Source organism: Fistularia commersonii, chromosome 34 (genome assembly GCF_037954325.1).
Source record: "Fistularia commersonii isolate RoL2024-O1a breed Wild chromosome 34, RoL_Fcom_v1.0, whole genome shotgun sequence".
Lineage (NCBI taxonomy): Eukaryota > Metazoa > Chordata > Actinopteri > Syngnathiformes > Fistulariidae > Fistularia > Fistularia commersonii.
Genome location: NC_141317.1, coordinates 1,869,788 through 1,895,837, shown reverse-complemented (window position 1 = coordinate 1,895,837; position 26,050 = coordinate 1,869,788). Strand labels below are relative to the sequence as shown.

General features: G+C 38.1%; 1 protein-coding gene and 2 non-coding genes across 3 annotated transcripts; 1 reads left to right on the top strand and 2 right to left on the bottom strand.

The window, feature by feature from the left end:
* Positions 1–966: 966 nt before the first annotated feature.
* Positions 967–1,216, bottom strand: LOC147214175 (RNase MRP). The gene has a single exon (XR_015104403.1).
* A 771-nt stretch (positions 1,217–1,987) lies between these two features.
* LOC147214174 (Nuclear RNase P) lies at positions 1,988–2,291 on the top strand. The gene has a single exon (XR_015104404.1).
* A 7,392-nt stretch (positions 2,292–9,683) lies between these two features.
* On the bottom strand, positions 9,684–25,898 carry LOC147214173 (N-terminal EF-hand calcium-binding protein 1-like). Its single transcript, XM_086142106.1, has 12 exons — positions 25,566–25,898; positions 22,911–22,935; positions 19,041–19,149; positions 18,476–18,501; positions 18,179–18,276; positions 13,182–13,440; positions 12,918–12,997; positions 11,581–11,634; positions 11,380–11,492; positions 11,145–11,222; positions 10,927–11,018; positions 9,684–10,813 (listed from the first exon to the last, which is right to left on the bottom strand). Exons 1-12 carry the CDS (start codon positions 25,680–25,682, stop codon positions 10,785–10,787), a joined length of 1,080 nt encoding a protein of 359 aa, XP_085998232.1. The 5' UTR covers positions 25,683–25,898; the 3' UTR covers positions 9,684–10,784.
* Between the last annotated feature and the right edge of the window lie 152 nt (positions 25,899–26,050).

The following is a 26,050-nucleotide window of genomic DNA, read 5'->3' as shown; positions in this document are numbered from 1 at the left end:
ATTCATAAATTTGTCCACCAAACAACAATCACATAACAATGCGTACATTGACACAACCCCAGCCCAACCTGGATTGGCACCCAGGCCAAATCTCAGGAGTTAGACACCACAAGTTTCTCTGCAGTCTGTCAGAGCTGAATTAGCCTCTTGGATGAGAAGCATAACATCCAGTTGCCAGGACAAGATTTGACAACGATTAACCTGTTGATAATATTCATGCAGCGTCCTATTGGACCAGTATTACTTCGAAACTCCTACAAAATCTTTCGTTCATTGTCTTAATTGTGCTTATTGATTTATTGTTTTATCCTTACAATTTGCTTGTTTCTCTTCTTGTCAAATATCAGGCTGCACTGTGGACAGCAGTTATAATTTCATTGTACAGAGGAACACCTTTCCTGACTGTGCGCATGACAATAAACAATATGTATTCTTGAATATTCTGTCAATGTTGATGAAAAAATAGACTTTGACACATTTGTTGTTTTTATTATGAGAATCAGAATAGCACAGTATCCAGAGCATGTAGCTATTTCTCAATCTGCACTGCAGATGACTGCACTTGTGTTATTTAGTTTTATAATTTTAATTTGAATATCCCCAAAAGGCAATCATTGAACATGGTCTGGCCAAGGGATCAGTATGAGAATGAGAAGATTCAAAGCGTTAACTGTCACATGCACACAGTAGAAATGTGTTTCCCTGTAAAGTGAAATTCCTGCTTTGCTGTCTACAGTGCTTTGGATATGGGAAGGTAAGAGAATGAGAAGTCTTGCTGTATTGTTTATTTCCTTTAATTTAATTTAAGAAGAGAAAAGAAGTTCCATATTTTCCAGCCGTTTTTTATTGCAGATTATTGTTTTCAGCCATCAACTTGGTTTTCAAAAGAATACTTTGTTTAATAAACCTTTGTATGACAGAGTAAAAAGCAAGTTAATTTTAAATTAAAACAAAAAAGAGGAAAAATGTGCGTTCGGAGAGTGAGCCCCGTTCTGTATCTATGTACCTGCATTCCTACATATGTTGACAAATTCAACTCGGTACTACCCAGCTCGGCTCATATGAACGTCTTAGCTGAATTGTAGCAGATACCGAGATGACGCCTGGTGTTATCCAGTGCACTTTCTGCGAAGCGTCCGGGGACTTTCCCCTGTGCCATAGTGAGAAACCAGGTTCCCTGAACGTAGCACAGATAGCAAGTTTTCCGACTGCACACGCTGATTGTCAGACTTGTTCGTATATAAAAGGCGAGGCGACGACGTATGTCTGACTCGTGGTGTTACTGGAAATCGTGTACGTTTTCACAGTAGGTATAACACGATGAGACGCATCGGGGGAGTTGTGTCCCACATTCTAGTTTCACGCAGAGGTTTTGATATCGACTCTTACTGAACATAAAGTTTTGAATAGTCAGAGGAACAGTGGGAGATTTAAAGGTGTGGAGTCGTGATGTCACAATGACGTCAGGAATCTGGGTGCTTAATGCATCCGCAAAAACGAGTCAACAAACAAAAAAAACGATCGATCGATTAAAAACAAATGTACAAATCGACTCCTATCAATGATGCCAGTGGGAACAGAAGTAAAAGATTTGTCTATTTTCAAAGAGGAAATAATCCGGATATTCTTCTATTCTAAATTTCATGGCAAAAAATAACGTACCTGTGGAATTCACTCTTTGTATGTTTTATATTACATTAATTATTAATTGTTTCAACTGATGACTGAAATATAATAATAATGACGATAATAATGAACATACGGTGCGAAATGGAATAGTTTCCCGGTATGCATTGCAGCAAACTCCTGTTTTTTTATCGTCTTATGAGTGAGGATCCGGTGAGCAGATGAGAATCACAATGATTTTCTAGCCCGGGAGGTAAGTGTCTTAATCGGATAATCAACACCGATAGACATGTCACCATCAGTAAAAGTGATCCCGTAATCCAGCGTTCATATAGCTGGATTGTCATGCTAATGCTTCACGGTGGGAGGAAGCTCATTGTAGAGGTCACGTGCTGAGTGCTCGTCACTCCACCAATCACCTCGGGGAAGGTCTGAGACAAGAGCCAATTGCTGCCCTAGCAGGGTATCACCTGATGCGGGTGAGCGAGCAAACAGAAATGAGTGGCCCCGCGCTGCGTCGTCGCAGGAGAAGCCAGACGTCGCCATTACTGACGTCTGGCGGATGTGACGCACGTTGGTTTGGAATTACTCGCGGCTGGCGGATGAGTGCGATGTATGAGGTGGGGCACGACTCCATAACCCAATTCAGACTACTCTCCCCCCACCACTTTTGTTGTGCACTCGTCTATCTTACATACATTATATATATTTCACATTATACATATTATATTTTTTTTACTCAACAGGAAAAAAGAAGATTATGTAATACGGAGATTACAGTATTTCCATCGCAACATTTTTATTGTCATCATCAATTATTGATGATTGCTAATGATGATTACTGATCTCTTGTGAGGGAACGAAACGTGTTGTATCATGATAACAATAATCATGATGCTTATTATTTCAATTACATATTACATATTAATTATTTTTGTTGGTAGTGGAGGTGGTGGTATTGTTATTATTGTGGTTATTACTATTACTACTACTTCAAAAACATGTATTTGTTTGGTGTGGGGAAGAGAGGAGCCTCCAGCTTTATTTTGATATGTCAGTATTTACTCCACTGTACATTTTCTCTTTATTTTACTAGTTTACAAACTAGAACTTTATAAATTCCACCATGTGTCAAAAGTAATGCAAAGCACTGATGCTGCAGCCTTAACACAGGTGTCAGACAGCTGAGAGATGCGTGGAGAATCCATGACTTCACGCTTTCTCTATTTAACGACAAGGCATTTGTTAAATAACCCAGAGCAGAGTAACAATTACTTTTTTCCACGGTTGAAATGAAGATTAGATAGTTAGTGAGAATGTACCCATTCGCTGTGTGCTGTTTTACATATATAGAATTTTTCTTTCAATCAATGTTGCCTCATATACAATTGGTCAGTCTTATTTCCCCTGCTTTGATTTCACTTTGTTTTCGTTTGTATGTCTTTCATCTAATTTTTGGTGCATTACTTATACTGAAGATACTCTGTGTTCTGGTGTCTTCTTGCTCTGGCTGCTGTTGCATGTCATGTTATCTTATTTCACAGATCGATTCAGATTCCTATCTCTTATAAAATAGCACTGCCTCTGTATTGCTTTGGCTATTCCATCCTCCCCTTCCTCTGCCTTTTACCCAACACCCTTCATATATTTCTGTTTTTCTCTCCTTCACATTTATTTTTTTAACGATGAATAAATAATAAAGGTGTTGTTAGAACTCACATAGACAGTCTGTCTTTTATCTTGTGTAGGATACATCAGCTGTCCTCTCCTACAGGCGGAATGACTGTCTTTTTGTCTTATCACTGTTTCCTTTCCATTTGCACTACTAATGGAGACTTTGAAATAAAACAAGGAGTCATACATCCTCTGTCTTGCCTATTTTGGTTATAATAATTGAGGAAAATCATAGGGATCGTGTAAGTCAGTTATCAAAGCATACACTTGTGCTGTAATTTCTAATATATAATTTGATGGATTCCAAAGTCACATGGAAAATCAAAATGGACATCTGTTGTTGGCAGTTAGGACTATTTTTATCGATTTTGGACCTCAAAACCAAGATGTGGCCTCTATTTAAGTGATTCATTACACCAGTGGAGCTGCCAGCTGGATGAGTCATGGAGCAAGTCACAAGTTTATTGAGAAAATCCGTGAGAGTGCGTCTGAAATACTTGATGAGGCTGAAATACTAGCTCATAATTTATACTGTGCATACATAAATACATACATGCATACACACTTACACACAAACAAGCATGCACACTCAGTATACTGTGTGTCTTTGTCTGTGTGTTTGTTTACACATATACATGCATGACATGCATGCACATATTTGTATGTATATATATATATATATATATATATATATATATATAGGCTTTAGGTATGTGTAGGTTTTGATAAGAGTTTTAATGAAACATATATGTACAGTGCCTTAATGAAAGCTCTGAGGGCCTTTGCTTGATAACAGCTGCTATAGAGAAATAGAGAAATTGTTGCCTCACACAAGAAAACACAGGAATGACAGCACTTTTTTGCCTCTACTAAGCCGTACAGATAAAGACTCACCTGTTTTGTTGATCTTCTCACTGTTGCTTATTTTATTCTGATCCATTTAAATACTTCATCCTGGATATGTTAGTTGGCATCAACGCGTACATTTCCTTTTCGTGTTAGTACTAGGAGTAATTTTAGATGTAAAGGCTTCCCTGGCACAATTTTCCTTCCCTTTAATCCTGCTCTTATCGTCATTCCCACTTGCTTTTCATGCTTCCAATTTACCAATCGTTTATTCTTCAAAGAACATGCCTCCTGTTTAAATTATCCATCCTCTCCGCAGGCATTGATCCTTGCTTTATCATTTTTCTCACCAGGCCTTTTTCTCCAAACACCTGCATATCTGCCTCATCCTTCAAGATGCCGATGCTTGATTTAATTGACTTCACACTGCACCTGCAGATCTATTCAACACTTTCATATTCCCTATCTTTCCCCCTCAGCAAGTGTTTTTTTTTCATGGATTTTTGTTGCATATCTTCAATTCTCCGATACAGCCTCCATGGGGCTCCATATCGCCTTAAATTCTTCCATGTGGTTGATAAGTCATTTTCATATGTGTTATCAAGCCTTCAAGTTAGTTCAGCTCTATGTCATTAGATGCAACATTCCTTAATATTCCATAGTAATTCTGGTTTTATGCTCCTCTGCTAAGGCTTGTGCCATTTACCATCAAAGCTGTAGCATTCATGTTGCTGACAAAATCAGGCAGCGGAACCCATTTGATAAGACAGATCAAACACCTTTTATTTCCAGAAATATGTTTATTGCTTGAAGCTGTCAGTAATCCTGCCTTGATCAACCATCACTAAAGTGGCTGCTAGGAAAAAGAACCTACTCCTGCAGTCTCTGAATCTCCAAAGCTTCCATCTCTCCTTGCTCCCGTAGCCTATCACAAATCTGGCATACTAGTGTCTATGTGTGTGTGTGTGTGTGTGTGTGTGTGTGTGTGTGTGTGTGTGTGTGTGTGTGTGTGTGTGTGTGTGTGTGTGTGTGTGTGTGTGTGTGTGCGCATGCATACAGTTGTGTGTGTGTGTAAAATCAGAGCTGGGGCTTTCTGCTCGGGTTTGCTTCCTTTCAGCATCAATGCACATTGACAGTTGACCCTTATTTTCCTCTGCAGTGCCTCAGTGTCTACTCACACATCACTTCTTTTCTCTGTAAAAATCTGCTCTGCAGTCTGTTCATTTCCTGTATGTCTGTACTCTCCTGTGTGTGTATGTGTGTGTGTGTGTGTATACATATATAATATGTATATATATCAAGTAGGACCTTCTTATACATACATATATATATATTTATACATATGTTCTAGTTGAGAAATTGCTGTTGTAATTCACATGCTGCATTAGTATAGCTCTGCATCTGCTGAAATGTAGCTAATAGCTCAAATTTCCCCCTGTAAAAGACAATAAAAAGGATTCCGACTGACTGACTTACCTTCCCTTTGATTTGTGTGCTCAGTGTCCTATAGAAAATTCTCCATGCAACCAGGAAATAGCACAAGTCATTGCATACAGTGCCCGGTCCTTGGAGGATAGGCAATATTTTTCTGTGGTTGTCAGGGATTTCATTTTCATTTTCATATCCATCTAAGTATAGCAGAAGAATTGGATAAAGGAGTTCATTCTGAAAAAGCACCCAGGTTCCTATATCAAGCAGCATATATGTGACTTTCATATTTGAATGTTGGTCACATAATATCTTCCAACACCACAGTAACCTTGCCATTCATTCCACTTAATACATGGCTTCATTCTTGTGTCCTGTCGTCTTGTCTCTCAAGATGAAATCATAATTTATTCATTCAGGGTTTTCAGTCAATTTCCTTTCTTCACAAAAATGCATTTTTCCTTGAAGATCTACTACTTTTCCTTTCGTCTTCAGAGGTCGCCACAGTAAGTCAACCTTCTCCATCTTACCCTATTCTCTGTATCCTCCTCTCTCACACCAACTACCTTCATATCTACGTCCTCTCTCTACGTCCATAAATCTTGTCTTTGGTCTTCCTTGAAACCTCCTGCCTGGCAGCTTCAATTCCAGCATCCGTCCACCAATATATTCACTATCCCTCCTCTGTTCATGACCAAACCATCTCAGTCTGTCTGCTTTGACCTTCCCTCCAAAAAATCTAACATGTGCTGTTCCTCTGATGGACTCATTCGTGATCCTATCCATCCTTGTCACTCCCAAAGAGAAACTCAACATCTCCATCTCTGCAACCTTCAGCTCTGCCTCCTGTCTTTCCATCATTGTCACTGTTTTTAGGTCATACAGCATCGCTGGTCTCTCCAGTGTCGTGTACACCTTTCCTTTCATTCTGGCTAATAATCTTCTATGGCATAGTACCCCGCCACTTTTCTCCACCCATTCCAACCTGCTCGAAACTGCTCGTTTCTTTCCCTCTTTTCCACATTCTCCACTGCTCTAGACTATTGACACTAAGTACATGAAATCCTCCAACTTTTTGATCTCCACTCCCTGTTGCCTCACCGTTCCACCGGGTTCCTCTCATTCACACAAATATACTCTGTCTTGCTGCGACTAATCCTCATTCATCTCCTTTCCAGAGCATAACTCCACCCCTCCAGATTTTCCCCAACTGTTCTGTGCTCTCATTACAGATCACAAGGACATCTGCAAATATCATTGTCCATGGAGATTCCTGTCTGACCTCATCTGTCAGCCTGTCCATCACCACTGCAAACAAGAAGAGACTTGGAACTGATCCCTAATGGAGTCCCACTTCCACCTTGAACTTCTCTGTTACCCCTAAAGCACACCTCACCACTGTCTTACAGCTAGCATACATGTCCTGCACCAGTCTAAGATACTTCTCTGCCACTCCAGACTTCCTCATAAAATACCAGAGTTCCTCCCTCGGCACCCTGTCATATGCTTTTTCTAGGTCTACAAAAGCGCAATGGAATTCCCTCTGAACCTTTCTGTATGTCTCTATTTGGATTTTCAAAGCAAATGCTGCATCTGTAGTACTCTTTCTAGCCATGAAGCCATACTTCTGCTCACAAATGCTGACTTCTGCTCTCAGTCTAGTTTCCATTACTCTTTCCCATAACTTCATTGTATGGCTCATCAAGTTATCCCCCTATAGTTGCTGCAATTCTGTACATCCTCCTTATTCTTGAAAATGGGCACCATCACACTTCTCCATTATTCAAGCATCTTCTCACTCTCTAAGATCCTGTTGAATAATCTAGCTAGAAACTCTACCGCTGCCCCTCCCAGACACTTCCACATCTCCATAGGTATATCATCAGGACCAACTGCCTTTCCTCTCTTCATCCTCTTCAATGCTTTCCTCATTTCACTTTTACTAATCTCTGCTACTTTGTGGTCTACAATAGTCAACTCCACTAGCCTTTCCTCTTTCATTTTCCTCATTCATCAGCACTTCAAAGTACTCTTTCCTTCCTCCCATCACTCTTCCAGCATCTGTCAATACATTTCCCACTCTATCCTTATCTCAGACCTGCTGTATATCTTTTCTATCTCTATCTCTCTGCTTTACCAACCCATATAAGTCCTTCTCTCCCTCCTTACTGTCCAACTGAGTATACAAGTCATCATATGAACTTTGTTTTGCCTTTTCCAACGCTATCTTTGCCTTACGCTGTATCTCCTTTTACTCCTGTCTGTTCTCTTCAGTCCTCTCAGTGACCCCCTTCCTTATTGCTAACCACTTTCTCTGTATATACTCCTGCAGTTCCTCATTCCACCACCAAGTCTCAAAGTCCCATTTTCTACTTTCCTTCCTGATGACACATCAGGTACTCTCCTACCTGTCTCCCTGATCACATCAGCTGTAGTTGTCCAGTCATCTGGAAGCTCTGCCTTACCATCCAGAGCCTTTCTCAACTCCTCCCCGAAAACAGTACAACACTCCTCACTTTACAGCTTCAGGCACTTTGTCCTCTGCTCTGCCTTTGTCCTCTTGATCTTCCTTGTCACCAGAGTCATCCTACAAACCAACATCCTATTTTGTCTGGCTACATTTTCACCTACCAGTACCTTGCAGTCACTGATCTCACCAGATTACTATATTGTATTGCGTGCTCCTACCGCCACTCTTTTAAGTTACCCTATGTTCCTGTCTTTTCTGGAAAAAACGATTCACAACAGCCATTTCCATCCTTTAAACGAAGTCTACGACCATCTGTCCCTCTGCATTCCTATCCGGGATACCAAATTTGCCCATCACTTCTTCATCCCCTCTATTGTCTGCATCAACATGTCCACTGAAGGCTGCACCAATTACCTCTCTCTCATCTCTGGGTATATTCTGCATCACTTCATCTACTTCATTCCAGTACTTCTCCTTCTCCACTAACTCACAACCCACCTGTGGGGCATAGCCACTAACAACATTGAGCATTATACCTTTGATTTCCAATTTCATACGATAGACTCATAAGTCTATTCTTTTCACCTCCAGAAGATTCCTCACAAGGTCCTCCTTCAAGATTACTCCTACTCCATATCTCTTCCGATCAGTACCATTAAAGTATAACTTAAAACCTGCCCCTAAGCTTCTAGCCTTACTACCTTTGCACCTGGTCTCCTGGACAGACAGTATATCCAGCTCCCTTCTCTACATCATGTCAACTAACTTTTCCTGTCATCGTCCCAATATTTAAGGTCCCTCCTCTCAGTCCCAGACCTTTCCTTTTCTCTTCTCTCTCTGCCTCTGAACACACCCTCCACTTCTCCTTCTTCAACCCACAATAGCCTAGTTTCCGCTGGTACCATGCAGGTTATTCGCACCCGTGGTGGTCATTGTTAACCCAGTCCTCGACTAATCCAATATGAGATTCTTAGGTTTGATTCGCACATTTGATTTTGGCACTAGTTACTAAAATACATTGAAGTCACATTAGAAGTAATTTAAACTGAATGAGCTAAAGTAGATGTGCTCACTGAAAATCAGATGTTAGAGGCATGTCTCAAAGAATCATTTGTGACAAAAAGAAAAAAAAAGCAGAACCTTTTACAAAATGGAGTCAAACAAGATGTTTAAAGTTGAAGCCTCCTTGCAACAGAACACTGGTAATTGACTATCCAGGGACAGGGTACCGAATTTCTTGAAATCATATGTAAATTTCGTGACCCCCCCCCCCCCCTCTAAAACTGGTACTGTGTGCTGTTGCTTTTAAGCCTTTATTGCTGATTTTTCAAGCTGTATGAAAGAAAACTTGTTTTTAAGTCATATTTTCAGCTGTTGAAAGGACATTTACTGAAGACATCAGTCTGCCAGTTTTATTTAAGCAATGAAAAGGGGGATAACCATGTTTTTTTTTAATAATTTCAACTTAAAATCAATTTTAAAACATCAAATTAATTTCCAGTATTTTGTCTGGAACATGATGTCCAGAACAAAGTCCAAAATGACTCCTAACAAGAGACAAAAAACAGTAGAGCCAGACAAACCACCCCAACCCAATAATTGACATTTCTGAACAATAAGAATTCTCAGAGCATTAATGTGTCATCAATGTCATGAAGTTTATTTCATGCCAGAAAACAAGTAACATCCACTCTAATCTAAATGAAATCATATTGCTCCAAAAAGAGCGAACAAACTCATTCCTAAAATTATCAAAGAAAACAAAGCTCAATATATTATACTTACATGTACTTTGACAACATCTACTTAGATCATATAGCTTTCATTAATTACTGTACAGTCTTCATTCTAATGTTAATACACCAAACAATTTTTGCTATATTTCTGTACTCAAAATATAAACTTCTATTGTGTAATTCGTATCAGTATGCTCTTCTCATCACAAACTGTAAATGTTAATAATGGCTTTTGAGTTTTACAGTTCACTTCAGAGTAACAGTTCAGCAAAATTAAGAGTAATTATCATTTGCTAAGGTAACTAGCTTTCAGTGTAGCTCTTGGATTTTAATAACACCTGTTGAATATATATTTTCAATCTGCATTAGATGTTTTTTTGTCATAATTAGGTCCATGGGAAAAAAATTTTAAAGTGCAAGAGTGACACACAGAAGATAAAGTTTAGAGCTGGACCATAATTACTAGTTAACTATGTATGACCCAAAGCCAGTCTGATCCATTATCAGAAAGATGCCTTGTCACAAAGCTTTGAAAAAGAGAACAGAGCACGAAACCACAGAACAAGGGGGAATATCAGGTTAACCCCACCACTATCCCTGTTTGTACTGAAAACAAACGATGGCTAAACAGATTTGTTGTCAGTCATGTGTTTTCTATTTTTGTGACGTTGACAATATATCAAGACAAAGCTGCAGTTTTGAGGAAACCAGAGATGTGAAATCATGCATTTTTTCAATTTCTTGCTTTTTTTTTTATTAATCCAAAAGCAAGAAATATGCCAATACCGTGAAATGAATATCAGCACAAATCCTGATTATACACTTAATATTGTTCTTTGTCTCCTTTTTTTTTTTACACAATGAAGTATATAGCTTGTGGGAAAAAAACTGAAAACAGTCCTGATCATGCCATGAGGGAACAGATATCAAATAGCAAAAATGGAAAAAACAACACTCCTCTTCTCCTTGCTTTTATTGTGCTGAGTAGAAGCAACTTTGCTTTGTCAGTTGTTGTTCATAATCCACCAAGAAGCTGTAGAATGTAAATGCAAAAAAACATAAAAAATTTAACTTTCATTGGAGACATTGCAAACATTATGATACTAAGAAGATATTTAACTGTAATTTCAGTAATTAAATGTTTACCTGGGAGAAGCATAGTGGAGACCATTTCTGGCTCCTCCAGTGAGTCGATAATGCAGCGCTGGAACGTCTTACTGATGGATGACTGCAAATAACTGTGAAGAAATAAGCATGACAATGATGAGTTTCCCACTTGTCTCTCAACAAGCTCAGCAATAAAAGGGCACCATATTTTGCTGACAGACTTCCAAATCAAATCAAAATGTTCCCTTCAATCCCACCTCATCCAGGAGAGACGATCCTGCCAAAATTCATACATGATGAAGCATGATCTGTCTGGCAGGTTTTGGACTGAAATGCTAATAATAGAAAGAGAGAGAAGGATAAAGATAGAGAGAAGGAAATTCAGTTGGGTTGTCTTGAATCCTTGGCAAAATTTAGAGGATCAGAAGTGCCAGTGTTGAATTACAAGGACATCCTGAGGCAAAACAAAGGAACTAGGACACAGAGACATACTGCAGGTTGTTTATCTGACTGCTTGTGGCATCTGTGTAGATCTTTAGAGTTTGCTGAAACTGCTCCACAATTCTCTCCTTCACAGACATCTGTCTTTGGACCAGCAGAATGTTCTGGAAAGAAAACATATTGTAAAATTATGTTGGATTGCTTTATGAAATCAAAAACATTAAGATGCTTATCATTTCTGAATACACTTACTGATTTATATGTGCCTGCCAATGTGTCTTCCTTAAGAGGCTCAAGACAGGGACTCTGAAAAAAAGGGTGCTAATATTTTAGTCAGGTACAAGTGAAGAAGTGGCTCACATGAATGCTACAAAAGTTGTATGCTCTTGTCCCAGCCTTTCAAAACACATTGTTGTGACAGGGAAGATGCAGCCATGTGAAAATCAGAACCGACTAGAAGTTTCAAAGAGTTGCAATTACTTTGTTCATTTTATTCTTTCATTTTGATTTTTTTTTTTTTTTTTTTTTTTGAACTATGATAGATGCAAGGGCGGCATGATGACACAGTGGTTAGCGCTTCTGCCTCACAGCACAAAAGATCCTGGTTTTGATTTGACAAGGGGAACTCTGTGTGGAGTTTGCATGTTCTCTCCGTGTCTGCGTATGTTTCCTCCAGGTTTTCCGGTTTTCTCCCACAGTCCGAAAACATGCAACAATGCATGAACAAAATACATGAAAAAACATGGAACAGGTTAATTGGAAAAGATTGGGAAAATTGGCCCGAGTGAGTGAATGGTTGTTTGCCTGTATATCTGGCCCTGTGATTGACTGGCGACCAGTCCAGGGCGTATCCTGCTTCTCGCCCAATGACAGCTGGGATAGGCTCCAGCATGCCCTGAGTGCAAGATAAGCGGATGACGATGGATGGATGGATGGATGGATGGATGGATATAAGCAAGCACTTGAAAAAAAGCTTCAAGGGGCAATTTGTGTATCTCTTCAGACATACAGACAAAATTCTTTAAGACAGTGCCCCTATTCTTTGCAGCACTGACTCACAGGAATCGATATCTGAATGTGTGGATAGTTTCACACAGCGGTCATCAGCTCAGTGAAACCTTACAGAGAATGAAGCAGTATGTATTCTTGGGCTTCTGCTCTATGTTCCTCATACGCTTTCTGCAAACCTTAATACTTTTTATTAGTACTACAACACTACTCATTATCAACATTCGAAACCAATATATATTCCTCTGCCAATATTGCCATAATTGTTGATAATGTCAAGATTTACTTCCCTGAATGTCACTGCAGTATTATAAAATTACTTTAAGTTTTATGTACGCTTCATAGTAATGGCAATTTGTGTTTGACACCTTTAACTGCATTTAAAATACTTATACTGCATATAGCCATTCAATGTGCATATACATGCTGAACAGAGTTAATTCTAATTTATTCCTATCACCAGTTACTGGTTTGATCCTTTCACACTTCACTTTTTTTAGGATACCATAAAATGCAAAGCATTCTCCTTTTTATGGTATGTTGAGTCAGATACTGTTGAAAAAGAAAAAAATCTAACATACCTCACAGTCCAGCTTGTCTATGAGCTGCTCCAGTTGGTTGATCTGGGAACCCCAATGGTTGTCTGGTTCTACACTGACCCCTGGGTTCAGATAGACAACGTTAGCACGATACAACACAGGTCTTAGATATAACAACGGGGTTTTCAAAACGGTGGCCTTCAACTGCAGGGAGTATTCTATGCAACTCTCTGTGAATTTATTTTTCCACTTACTTCAACTGGCATGCGACTCCCACATTCTGAATGCACCGTTTGTGAAACACACCTGTGGTGAGCATGCCAGAGTAGGGATCTGTAGGTGAGAGACACATGTTCTTCTGGATGCGCCGTCCAGGGCGCTTCACCACTCTCTGGATAGGCAGGTCCTCTGGTTTCTTCAGTATCCTCCTGCCTGTATGGCCCTGGTCATGAACAGCCTCCATTGCACAGTCCAGGGACGACTGAAGGGACTGCAGCTGAGAAGAGGTCTCCCTCAGCAGAAAGCGGGTCACAAACTGACCCAGCACTGAATCACCCTGATACTCCTGGATGAAAGTATATGGATGTACATAACAGGAAAGAAATGAGCTTCCTATATTTTGATCACAAAATCTGGATTTTGTAAAGACTGTCAGGCCAAAATATTGTGAGCTTGATGTGTGGGAGTGGAGTGGGCCAAGGATGAACGTATTCAATTTTGGAGGTAAAACCATTTACTCTGTCACATAGTTAATTATATCCACAAATAATATATGATCTGAAGACAGTATGACAGCTGATGATATTCGGTAATGTTAGAGAGCTTAGCAATAGGGATTAGAACAGACCAAGAATGAACATGTTACATTTTGGAGATTGATCATTTACTCTGTATCACAGGTAATTATATCCACAAATAAATACATTGGGGAGAACAAGTATTTGATACATTACTGATTTTTTAGCTTTTCCCTATTGGAGAGCATATAGAGCTCTGTCATTTTTATCATAGGTACTCTTCAACTGCGAGTGACTGAATCTAAAACAAGAATCCAGAGAAACAAATTGTATGATTTTTAAGTAATTTATTTGCTTTCAATTGCATGACATAAGTATTTGATCCCCTACCAACCAGTAAGAATTGCAGCTCTAACAGACCTATTAGTTCTTTAAGAAGCCCTCCTGTTCTCCTCTCATTACCTACAACCTACATTAACTGCACCTAGTACCTTGAACTCGGTACTTGTATAAAAGACATCTGTTCACATTCTCAATCAAACAAACTCCAACCTCTCCACAATAGCCAAGACCAGAGAGCTGTGAAAGGACATTAGGGATAAAAATGTAGACCTGCACAAGGCTGGGATGGGCTACTGGACAATAGGCAAGCAGCTTGGTGAGAAGGCAACAACTGTTATTAGAAACTGGAAGAAGTTCAAGTTGATGGTCAATCTACCTCGGTCTGGGGCTCCATGCAAGATCTCACCTCGCGAGGCATCAATGATCATGAGGAAGGTGAGGGATCAGCCCAGAACTACACGGCTGGACCTGGTCAATGACCTGAAGAGAGCTGGGACCACAGCCTCAAAGAAAACTATTTGTAACACCATCATGGATTAAAATCCTGCAGCGCTCCCCAGTCCCTGCTCAGGCCAGCACATGTCTAAGCACGTCTGAAGTTTGCCAATGAATACCTGGATGATCCAGAGGAGGAATGGAAGAAGGTCATGTGATCTGATAGGCATAGATAGAGCTTTTTGGTCTAAACTCCACTTGCCGTGTTTGGAGGAAGAAGGATGAGTACGACTCCGAGATCACCATCTCATGGAGCATGGAGGTGGAAACATCACTCTTTAGGGATGCTTTCCTGCAATAGGGACAGGACAACTGCACCATATTGAGGGGAGGATGGATGGGGCCATGTATCGCAAGATCTTGGCCAACGACCTCCTTCCCTCAGTGAGAGACTTGAAGATGTGTCGTGGCTGAGTCTCCCAGCATGATGACAACTAGAAACACACTGCCAGGGCAACTAAGGAGAGGCACTGTAAGAAGCATCTCAAAGTCCTGGAGTGGACTAGCCAGTCTCCAGACCTGAACCCAATAGAAAGTCTTCTGAGGGAACTGAAAGCCCATATTGCCCAGCGACTGCCCTGAAGCCTGAAGGATCTGGAGAAGTTCTGTATGGAGGATTGGGCCAAAATCCCTGCTGCAGTGTGTGCAAACCTGGTCAAGAAATACAAGAAATGTCTGCTCTCTGTAATTGCCAACAAAGGTTTCTGAACCAAATATTAAGTTCTGATTTTCTGATGTACTTATGCCATGCAATAAAAACAAATTAATTACTTAAAAATCATTAAATGTGTTGTTCTGGATTTTTGTTTTAGATTCTGCCACTCACAGTTGAAGAGTACCTTTGATAAAAAAATACAGACCTTTACATGCTTTCCAAGTGGGAAAAGCTGAAAAAAGCAGTGTATCAAATATTTGTTCTCCCCACTGTTTATGTTCAGAAAACAAAATGAAAGCTGATAATATTTGGTTATGTTGTGCTCTTTGTTGAGCAGCAAAACAGCTGGTGCTCAAAAACTCTACAATCTCATTAAGGGAGTGCATCATGGGGTGCATCATTATATTTGTTTGGATTATACGCACCCCTTATTAAAGCTTGGACTCTTAATTTATTTTAAACTGTTCAATAATAACATTGTAGGCATGGGGTGCAAATTAAAGCTATTCAAACATGCACCATGTAGTGACGATTAATCTGAATTAAGACTGTACAGGTGGGTAAAGACTATTTCTGGAGCTTTAAAAGTGAAATCATTTTTATATTTCTTGAGATTCTGCGATGTGATTGCTGCTTCCATGTGTTCTTTGATCGCAGTTTTTGCCAGTATCACATTATCATCCTTATCAGTACTTTGTGAAGTAACAGAATAGGGACCAAACAAATATTAAAGGAAAGCAATGTTCAAAAAAAGACACTGGAGTTTCTGGAAAACATGTGTCTGTTTTTGTCGGCCACAGTAAATTGTTACTGAAACAGTCCTCTTTTTTTCTCCATTGTTTGCAAGACAGCAGGGCTATGACACCAGAGTTATTTTTATTTTTATTTTTATTTTTATTTTTATTTTTATTTTTATTTTAACAAATAAAATTATAACAATGTCTGCTCTGTTCATTTCATTATTTTCTCCTTTAAGTCGACATACATTATTGAAAAAATTACCGTGGAGTACCTCTGAGAGTGTTGTCATACTAAACCTTTCTCTTAAATCAAACTTCGAATAGTGGAGATCATTAATCACTGTTTCAGATTAGTTTTATCTTGGGTTCGCCAAAAAGATTTTAATAACTTTGCACTTCAGAGTAAAGAATCCACTTGACAGGCGAATAACAACATGAAAAATTCACAAGCTGCAGGAAGGTGCTGGTGATAAAGAGAGCCGGAAGGACAGATAGTGTCTTAGAAGATGGATGTATTGGGTAAAAGAGATAAAAAATAGAGGGGCGGGGAGAGTGAGTGGGACAGGTGATCGCAAGGCTCAGATTCTTAAAAGGAAACAAAATTAAAAAGAATGTAATAAAGTGACATGTAAAAGTGGTATGTTTGTGCAGCAGTTTATGTGGAGGCCTGACATTAGATATGCTTTTTCCTCCACCCTTTCATGAAAAACACACTCACCTATTTATACCAAGAAAGCAATCATAACATGAGTCTACCTCCATCTCCCTCAGTCAACACCTGAATTGGCCTCACTCCTCAACTGAAATAAACATTGTCTAGTTGGCTTTGACATGAGCAGGTTTGATTGGAAGTGAGATGAACTATTGATTATGCATTAGAAGGAATTCTTGATGTTGAACTTAACTGTGAACACTGAAAAACTGCATGATTTAAGTCTCTGCAAGAGCAGGGGTGAACACCTCAATCCTCTCTACATCTCATTCAATATATAACTGAGGAGGCTTCATAAATTTTCTTGGTCAAATGCAAACAGGTTATCATTAAATGCTAGATTTGATTAGATGCAGACTCATTACTAGGAAATATATATATGAGAATAGATAAAATATAAACGTATATGACAATTTTTATCAATTTCAATTTCGCTGGGAGTGATAAGCCAATGATATCTAAAGCTGAAAATGTCATACAAAATTCAGTGGGTGAGAGATTATTAAGTGACCATTTTTAAACCCAATATTGAATCATGAGCAATTATACTGTTATTTATGTAATTCCTCAAGTGTAGTTGAAAATGGGTACTTCAGTCGTGCATTTAATGCTTTAATATGAGTATTTGTAATTTGAAACTAATTCATATTTCTTTATAGGTGGTCCTAGGTGTAACTGACTAGTGTCCCCAATTAAACCACTTAAGTGGAATTTGTAAAAGTATGAATGACACATTAAAATGACAAAATAAACATTCCATTACAAAAATGTTATGAATTATAGTGACCATACTGGTTCAGGGGAAAAGAAACAAAAAAATGCTAAATCAAAACAAGATATATGAAGATTTGCAAGTGAGTAATCATTTCTTTTTCACATTTATAGCAAGGGAAAAAAAAATCTTAATTCATAAATCTGCATAGTATTACATGGTCAATAATAAAAGAAAAAAATGAAATCAAGAATTATTGCTAAAGTGAATAAAAGAGTGGTTAAACAATCAAATGACTCACATAAATGGGTTATATTATATATCCTGGCTATAGAATACGTATGTATTTTCACAATGTGGTATTAACACCGTTATTTAGGGAGGATAGGAATGTATAATTACCCTTCAAATTAAGCCAGATAAACAATCAGGACGTTGATCATCGATGCATTTTGCAATGTTGAAAAAGCACAGAGGCCATCCACAACAAAATGTTAGAGTCTGCCAATGCCCAACAGACCATGGGAGTGTAAATAGTATCAACATGCACCTTCTGCTTCCTGAGGTCTTTCTACTGAAAAAAGAACTTTAGGAGCCTTATTTGTTCTGGAAAATATCTGAAGAATCTGTGATCTCAAGTATGAAAATGTATTGTCATTGGGCAGCTCTAAACAATTAAAATGGCAATGCATCATCTTGGGCACAAAAGAGCACAAGCAAAAGGACCTCTAAGAGGGTGTTTCAAACTGCTAGCTCTAAAAATGGATAAAAATGTTTATATGCAGTGAGAAAGGGCATGTACAAATGTTCAAAATTTTAGTGAAAATAAGGCAAGTGCACAAGGATGTTCTACTACATTTAAATGACATAATGGACCAAAAGACCAAAGAACAAAAAGAATATCACCAACCTCTTTAGTTTTATCCATGGCCTTTAAAATGGCCACATTCAACTTTTCCAGAGCAGAGAGCACATTGACATACTCTCCCAGATGTGGACTAAAATACTCTGGAGAAGAAAAAGATTTGAAGATAATCAAAATCAGATTAAATTAGGAAGGGGTATAGTTTTCATCTTAAATGCTGAGTCACAGACTGAAACATGCTGAGAAATATATTATAGCCATCATTAAACAACAGTACAATAACAGTAAGTCAGAATCACATAGGCTTGAGTCTGGTGAAAAGCATTAGCTTATAAAGATTACCTGAGAGTTTTTCTATGTCCAGGTTACTGTGTGAAAAACACAGAGATGAAAAAAGCAAAGGGTTATTAATGAAAAATAAAATAATAATTTGACATTTAATATAATAATGTGCATGGAAGAAATGCTTCATTTGCATGTTGATATTAATATATAAGTATTCATACACACACACACACACACACACACACACACATACATATATATACACACTTAATATCCCAGACATCAACAAACATAGGTCCCAGAGGCTGCTTAATGCAATAATAATTTGATCAAATTTGGACAATTCCTCACTGGTCTTAGAATACTTCTCGCTCATTTAAGACAAATATAAATAGAGATGAGCAGTACACTACAAATAATCTGTCTTCTATAAATGTTTTTGATTGTAAAACAGTGAGGACTACATGTGTTACATAATTGCAATCTCATTTGTGTTCACTCTTTAAAGAGAGTACTATAACTAGGCCTGTAATATCAAATTAATCCTTAAGAGAGATTTAACTTCCAAAAACGAAGCATCGTGACTGATGGGACGCACATGGCAGAAGAGTTACAGGCTTACTCTGTTTGTTGCCTGTCGACTGAGTAATACAACTCTTGCATCTGCTCATCAGTGAGGACGCCATCAGTGAAATATGACTGGAACTCCTCCAAGGACAGCTTCCCATCATCTGGGGAACATGGCAAAATCACATTGAAACCTCAATCAATAATCACCTTTATGAAGAATGTGTCTTATTGCAAGGGAGGAGTTCAATTTTTATGATTATTAATTTGTAAATGATCCCCAATGAATGGGTCAATGAGTGAATATTTTATTTGATTACCTTTATTTATATCACAAGTATGAAACTTTCAAATGATACAACTCCCAGACTATAGAAATTGAAATAATATAGTTGTAAATCTAATTCCACAGCTAAATTAAGAATGATTAAAAGCACAGTTATACAGCAATACCTCAATCTGTTACTGAAGTTACTGTTTCACTAGATTTCAGTTGATTGACCAAATCATGTGACAGCTGAATCCCCCAAAACGAAGTCATTTTTTTAGCTGCTTTAATTGCTTACTTTTTACACCACATGGCTCATCTAACAAATAACAATGTGATCTTCAAATAACAAAAGTCTAAGAAGTGCCTACAAGTGGTTTCACCTCATTCAAGATCCACAGTTGGCAATTATATTTCTAAGTTTCTGTGTTACTGCGTATATATTTTTCAAAATGAATAAGAAATGAATGGATGAGTGGTCTAATATTGGCAATATTGTGAGTGTAAAAAGTGTGCTTTGGATTGTAAATTGTTTTCAGTTCAGTATTGCTGATTATCAACATTAAAAGACAAAGCAGATGACCATGTTTGCCGTGTTGTGGCAGAAAATAATCTGTGACTGACAAAGTAATACGGGTAGGGAGGATCACATTTTCTGTCTCTTAATTCTCTTGTGCTTTAACTAGGATAAAAAAAGTTAAAAAAAATCTGTTCCATCTCTTGATCAACTCTAAAATTCCTCTCCATTAGAACACATGCACACCAAACTAGATAACTCAATACAAGTTACTATGCAGCTTAGTTGGTACATTATGTAAGTGTTTTTTTTTTCTCAAAGTGAGCGAAAAGACATTCATTTCTTCAAACATGTGTTTTACCAAGACAATGTCTGTTTAATCATAATTCATGTTAGAAGGCCAATTTGCAGAAAAGGGGTCTAGAGGCACCTTGATACTAATGGGAACACCATCAGTGTAGAGTAGAAAAGTTGGATGAACTATTAATAAATTCTTATAAAAAAACATGCATTTTAGCAGATAATTAATGAGAAAGTGGTGATGCAATTGGAAAATAAGATTCATTTTGCATGACTGGGATCTGGACTGAGATGGAGCGTTTATAGCACACTCAACTGGGTAATTCAAAGCAATGTTTCGATGGGTGACAAGACAGCTAAAAGGCTTCAAGTTTTCCATTCATCACCACATCAGGATCACAACTGCAAACCTTCAAGGCCCTTGAACTGGAAAAGATGCATTAAAAGATAAATTTGTGGTGAAGAGGACAAAACTAAACATACTGTAATGCATTATATACAAGCCTCACTGATAATATTACAGACTCTATATGTAATTTAGATTATATTAATTTATTTTGTGGATAACATACTCCATTTCTTATTCAAAATGTGATTCAAGTGAATCTGACAGTTAATAATACCGAAGAACAGATATTCACAATTTAATAACTTTTTTTTTTTAACGCTTACAGACAATCTAATTTTGAACAGCACTGCTGCAAACGACAATTAAATAACTTGAATGCAGAGTGAATGAATGTGAAAATGACATGAAAATGAAATTAAGTTAATGTCACTGACAAATGTTTTTTGGCCTACCAAAGGTATTGGAAATTCAGCTGACCTGATTAAACTTACATTGCTTTTGTTTAAAAGTTTCCTAATGGATACCCCTTACATTGCACTCTGACAAATGCAGCCTTCTTTCATGACAATAATTTCAGATAAAAATGCTGTTTTCATTCATATTTAGTGATTTGGCAGCAGAAGTAAATGCCTCTATTAGGTACCACATATGTGGACTGGTAACCAGTAAAATATTAATCACAAAGGAATGTCTGGTAGGTAAAAGCTGGAAAAAGTACGTATGTGACAGTATTTTCTCAATTAAAATAATGTCTAATGTCTCAAATGCATTCCAGATCACAATATTGCAGATAAAGTGCAGGGGGTTGGTTGCAAGCCTTCCTCGTGTGGTAGTTCTGCAGCAACTGAGGCGCATCAAGTGCAGCCCACTCATTGCTGATTGGGAGGAGGCGCTCTCTTCTTGGATACATAAGAGTTTATGAAGACACGCACAGCTGAGCTGCAAACTGAAGATAAATTCTGTACCAAAACATTTAAGACTTTAAATCTTCCTCTTTGAAGATATTGGAGAATTTTGCAAGTGATTTGCCCCAACTTGTACTTTTTAAAAGCATTTAACCTTTAGATTGATACCACACACAAATCACGAACTATGAATGTTTGTTTGTTTGTTTTTTGGTTATGGACAGCGATGGTGCTGTATATGAAATAACATGTGAATGGTGCATCATACTAAAATGTTTTCAATGTTGTACCCTTCTCATAAGGTGCCTAAAATACTAAACACACAAGAGAATCCACCCAATTCAAGATAAAAACAGAGACCTACATTATTTACATCTAATTACATAACATATCTATCTTCAGGAGTATTAATGAAAACTGTGCATTATTTTACGCTACAACTTTTGTTTTGACCATATTATCAGCTCTTGCTGCAGTATCAATGCACCCAAGAGCTGCAGTATCCATCTCTAGAATTATTAGTGAAAACTCGGCATTATTATTTTATGGGCACTATTATTATATGGTACAATGTTTAATTTGAGCATATTAAACAGCTTTTGCTGCAGTGAAGCTTGCAATCAATTTCTGTGAACTGCTTTAGTTGAGAAGATCAAAGCTTTATTTCAATATTTAGTATTAATGATTTTCCCATCAAGAAAGGTCTTACTATAAATTCCTTCTACCCTTAACAGTTCCTTCAAAGCAAACCCTTCATATTTCACCGAATACATCTCTTACTGTATCTGAGTAGCTTCCCAAGAACCAACAACATCTTCTGTTTCTAATGTCATGCATCATTAACACTGCTCTTATGCAACACATTCATCGCCTCCTGAGAAAACTGATAATGTACTTGATATTCAACCTGAAAAAAATCACTTATCACTTTTGCATGCTGAATTTCAATATTTTAAGACATAGTCTTAAATACAAAATTGCTTATTCAGTAATGACTTAAAACACAGATGACAAATTACAGCATCATCATTTAACCAAACGATGCAGCTGTATTTCACCATTGTGCACAGATCTTGCGGATGTCATTACAGGTTTCATGTAGTTTTGCAACAGGCGACATGTCTAAACATTAACTCATTAATTTATTATCTGCAGACAATCGTGCAACCAGGGTCATGGGGGGCCAGAGCCTATTCCATCTGTCAATTGGTGAGTAGTAGATTTTCTGGACCAGTTTCCAGTCGATCAAAGGGCTACATATAAAAACAGAACCATCCACTCCCTTATTCACTGGGCGATTTGGGGTCTCCAATGAACCTACAGACCTACAGACCTTCCTACAGAGGAAACCCACAGACACAGGTTAAACACACAAACACACAAACTCCACACAGAACGGCCCCCTGTCAGATGTAAGCCAGCAACCTTCTTGCAGTGAAGCAGACATGCTGACCGTTGCCTACATGTCCAAACAAAACCATCAATATCATGCCTCTTTTACAAACAGTAAATGTCATTCATTTGTAAAAACTAAATGCATGCATGTTCTAAGAAGGATTAAATTAATTGCAATTACAAATGCTTACCATTTTTGTCTGCCCTGCGAAAAATCTGCAATCAGAGAAAAAAAAATCATGTTATGGTGACTATGAGTATTCATTTATCTCTAAATGTACATTTCTAAATCAGTGTCGTATGTTATGCTCTTTGGAGAGGCCGTCCGTGTCAGCAGGTCTCTACAATTCTTACCTTCTTCTTTCTGCAAAGGAAAATATCTAAGAAGAGCTCTAATTTCCACAATTCAGAATGCACACACATAAGAGGAAATGAAATGCTGAAATTTATATGCTGATACAAGAAGCTTCAGAATAATCCCTCTTACTTTCCTTTCTCTGCGGGTATTATGATGATCATGCTGCTTTAAAATGTCCCCTCGGTTTGGTGCATATGCTTCAGAAGCAGATACAGCTCCTTATGTCCTTCTATTTCAAAACGTCATAGCACTTATTCTTGTTTTCTTCAACCTCATGTAATATAACACTGAACCCGAGGAGAGGCAGAGTGAATGAGACAACATTTAGCCATTGCACCGATCTTTTTAAACATCTTTTGAGGAACACTTGAACCCTGTGACCGCTTTATAAACAGAAAAGAGCACATAACTTAGTTGTTAAATTCATTCAATTCATTTCAAATGGTCATCATCCAGACTTCTTTGCCAGTGAGCTGTCAAAGAACAACAAGATCAAACAAAATCTGCACAATATGATGGCTTGTATGGCCTTTTTGAAAAACATCCAGTTGTTTTCTGGGTTACTGGTAAAGTATTACAGCACTAAATTTGCAACTTGTTACAAAACTTGAATAGATGACAATTGAAAATTCACTGTACAGAAAAATTCACTGACCGCAATCAATAATCGCCGGTTAATTTAGGTCAAGCTTCATGTATACTCATTTTTAGTATTTTATAGGTAAAATGTCCCCCAATTTTTTTTTTTTTTTACATGATTAACATGACACTAATTAATATGAATTTTGTAAGAAATGATTAACACCAATAAAACTTCATAACAAAACTACCACAAAGGCAATGGCTCTGAAAATCAAGCACTTGTTCTGGTTGTGTTTCTTAGAATGTGATTCTAGAAGTAAAACAATAAATTAATTTACTGCATCCAATAAGGTCAAAAAAAGTGCTCTGTAACTGCAATTTTTCATACTAATAACACATTCATCTTCTTTTTTAGACTGTCAAGTTACAATATGCTGCTAAGAAGCATTGACATTTCTATTCCTGCATTTTATTATAAATTCATGTGTGCCGAAAGATGAAAATGCGTCTTTGGCATAGCAGCAGAGGAAAATGGAAAACCATTGTGGTGCATTGACATCTTTTGGATGATATGCAAACCTCTTTTCAAGTCATCATTCGTACTGAAACAGTTACTGTAAGTGACAGTAAACACATAGTATTGAGATCCTATTTTTTCCTCCAAATGCATTTTGTCTTCCTTATGAATCATGAGTTACCACGGCTAATGTAGAGGAAAAGAGCAGTAATGTTCCACGCTAGCCTCTGAAGATAATTCAGCAAAGAAAAGTAGCGAAATACCTCTCAGGGAATCAAAAACTAACAGTTTTCATTCAGCTGGGAGCATTTTAGAGCACACACTCAGTGTTTGCCTGATCACACACAGGCAAAAGTCTGGTATGCTATAATGAGTCTATGCTGAGGAAGAAAATCAAATGTGGAGATTAACAGACCGTGAAAAGCAGCATTTATAGCTGTGCAACTAGATAAGAAAAAATCAAGGTAAAATAATATTTTGGAGTGCATGCAGCTGGATAAGTTTTCCTTCCAGTATACTTAATGTAGTGTGCCTGGTGAAGATAGATGCTAACTGCAATACACCAAAGTGCTCTTACTGCAGCTTAGTGGTCTCTTGCCAATAATCTGCCTCAATTCTCAAAGTGGGCAATGATGATATTTACACGGTCCAGTATTTTCTGAACACTTGATCAATACAACCATATAACCTCAAAATATGAAGTGAGGACTTCATATACCCTGCAATGATGCTTGTAGAATTTGGCCATCATCCCCTTTATTGAAAAACATTAAAACTACGAGGACACCCTCGTTTTGAGGCCATAACCAAAAGAAACGGTTATGTATCGGGGATATTTCTGCATATAAAGATCTCACCCTTACATACCTATACATAGCATATTTGAATAATTGAAAGTGTGTGATCCCTTGGATTCTGTCAAGGGATGTGTGAGGGAAATTAATAATTCATAGTATATCCTTTTTTATGTTGCAGACACCCTAGGCAAGTCGATACTACCAATGTCATGACCCTAATTATCACATAAAACACTGGAACACAAGCACATTTTAGACAACTATACCTTGATGCTCCACTGGCTAAAAAAGACGATTAAATCAAAGCATGTACAGTATATCAAGAATTATGTTATGGCATCTCATTTGTTAGTCACCCTGGTAATGGGCAGACACCTTTCTTACGTAACAGGCCTGCTATACATTTGAATGGAAGACTGAAGTATTCAAGAGCATAATGAAGGACAGGATTGGGTGAATGAGGTGGCCACTGGCCAGTCACATCTAAATACAGATCCATTGATACACACAAAAGATTTCACAAAGACATATCGATAAGAAAGGTGGGATGCAAATCTGTGATGCCACGATGAACACAAAAAAAGGTACTTACATCCTGAAAAAGACAAGTGCCTTGATTTTGGTTGTGGTCGAGCCCCTGCTGCTTTCTCAAGTGTTCATGTTTGGCAGACTGAAGACACATAGTGATCATCTCCGTACAGGCCAGCATCCTGCTGCTGCTCGTTTCCCCTGGCAGTCTCTGCACAAAGGATGGAGTCTGCTTGAATTTGAGAGGCTGACCTTCTCAGGGCGGACGGGAGGACGTATTGAGCCTGCTGCCCTCAGCCCGCTGCTGCTGCTGCTGCTGCTTCTGCTGCTTGCTTGCTTGCTTGAGCGTCGACAACCCACAAACTCCGCCTCTACATGAACCAGCAGCAGCTTTTTCAACAAACCCGGAGGAATGCACCATCTGCTGGCGTGGACGCGCACACAGGCGTTCACAACCAAATGAGCAGTTAATTATAAGCCGCCAGTCATGGTACGTATGATAAAGAGGACAGAATAGCAAGCTATCTCCTGCAATATCTCATCCAGCAG

Excerpts from the sequence above, each read along its gene's own strand:
- LOC147214173 (XM_086142106.1), bottom strand. The coding sequence starts at position 25,682 with ATGCTGGCCTGTACGGAGATGATCACTATGTGTCTTCAGTCTGCCAAA. Across the intron at positions 13,441-18,178 it reads CCATGGATAAAACTAAAGAG|GAGTATCAGGGTGATTCAGT; the intron begins GTTGGTGATATT and ends ACTTTCATCCAG. Across the intron at positions 11,635-12,917 it reads TAGACAAGCTGGACTGTGAG|AGTCCCTGTCTTGAGCCTCT; the intron begins GTATGTTAGATT and ends CCTTTTTTTCAG.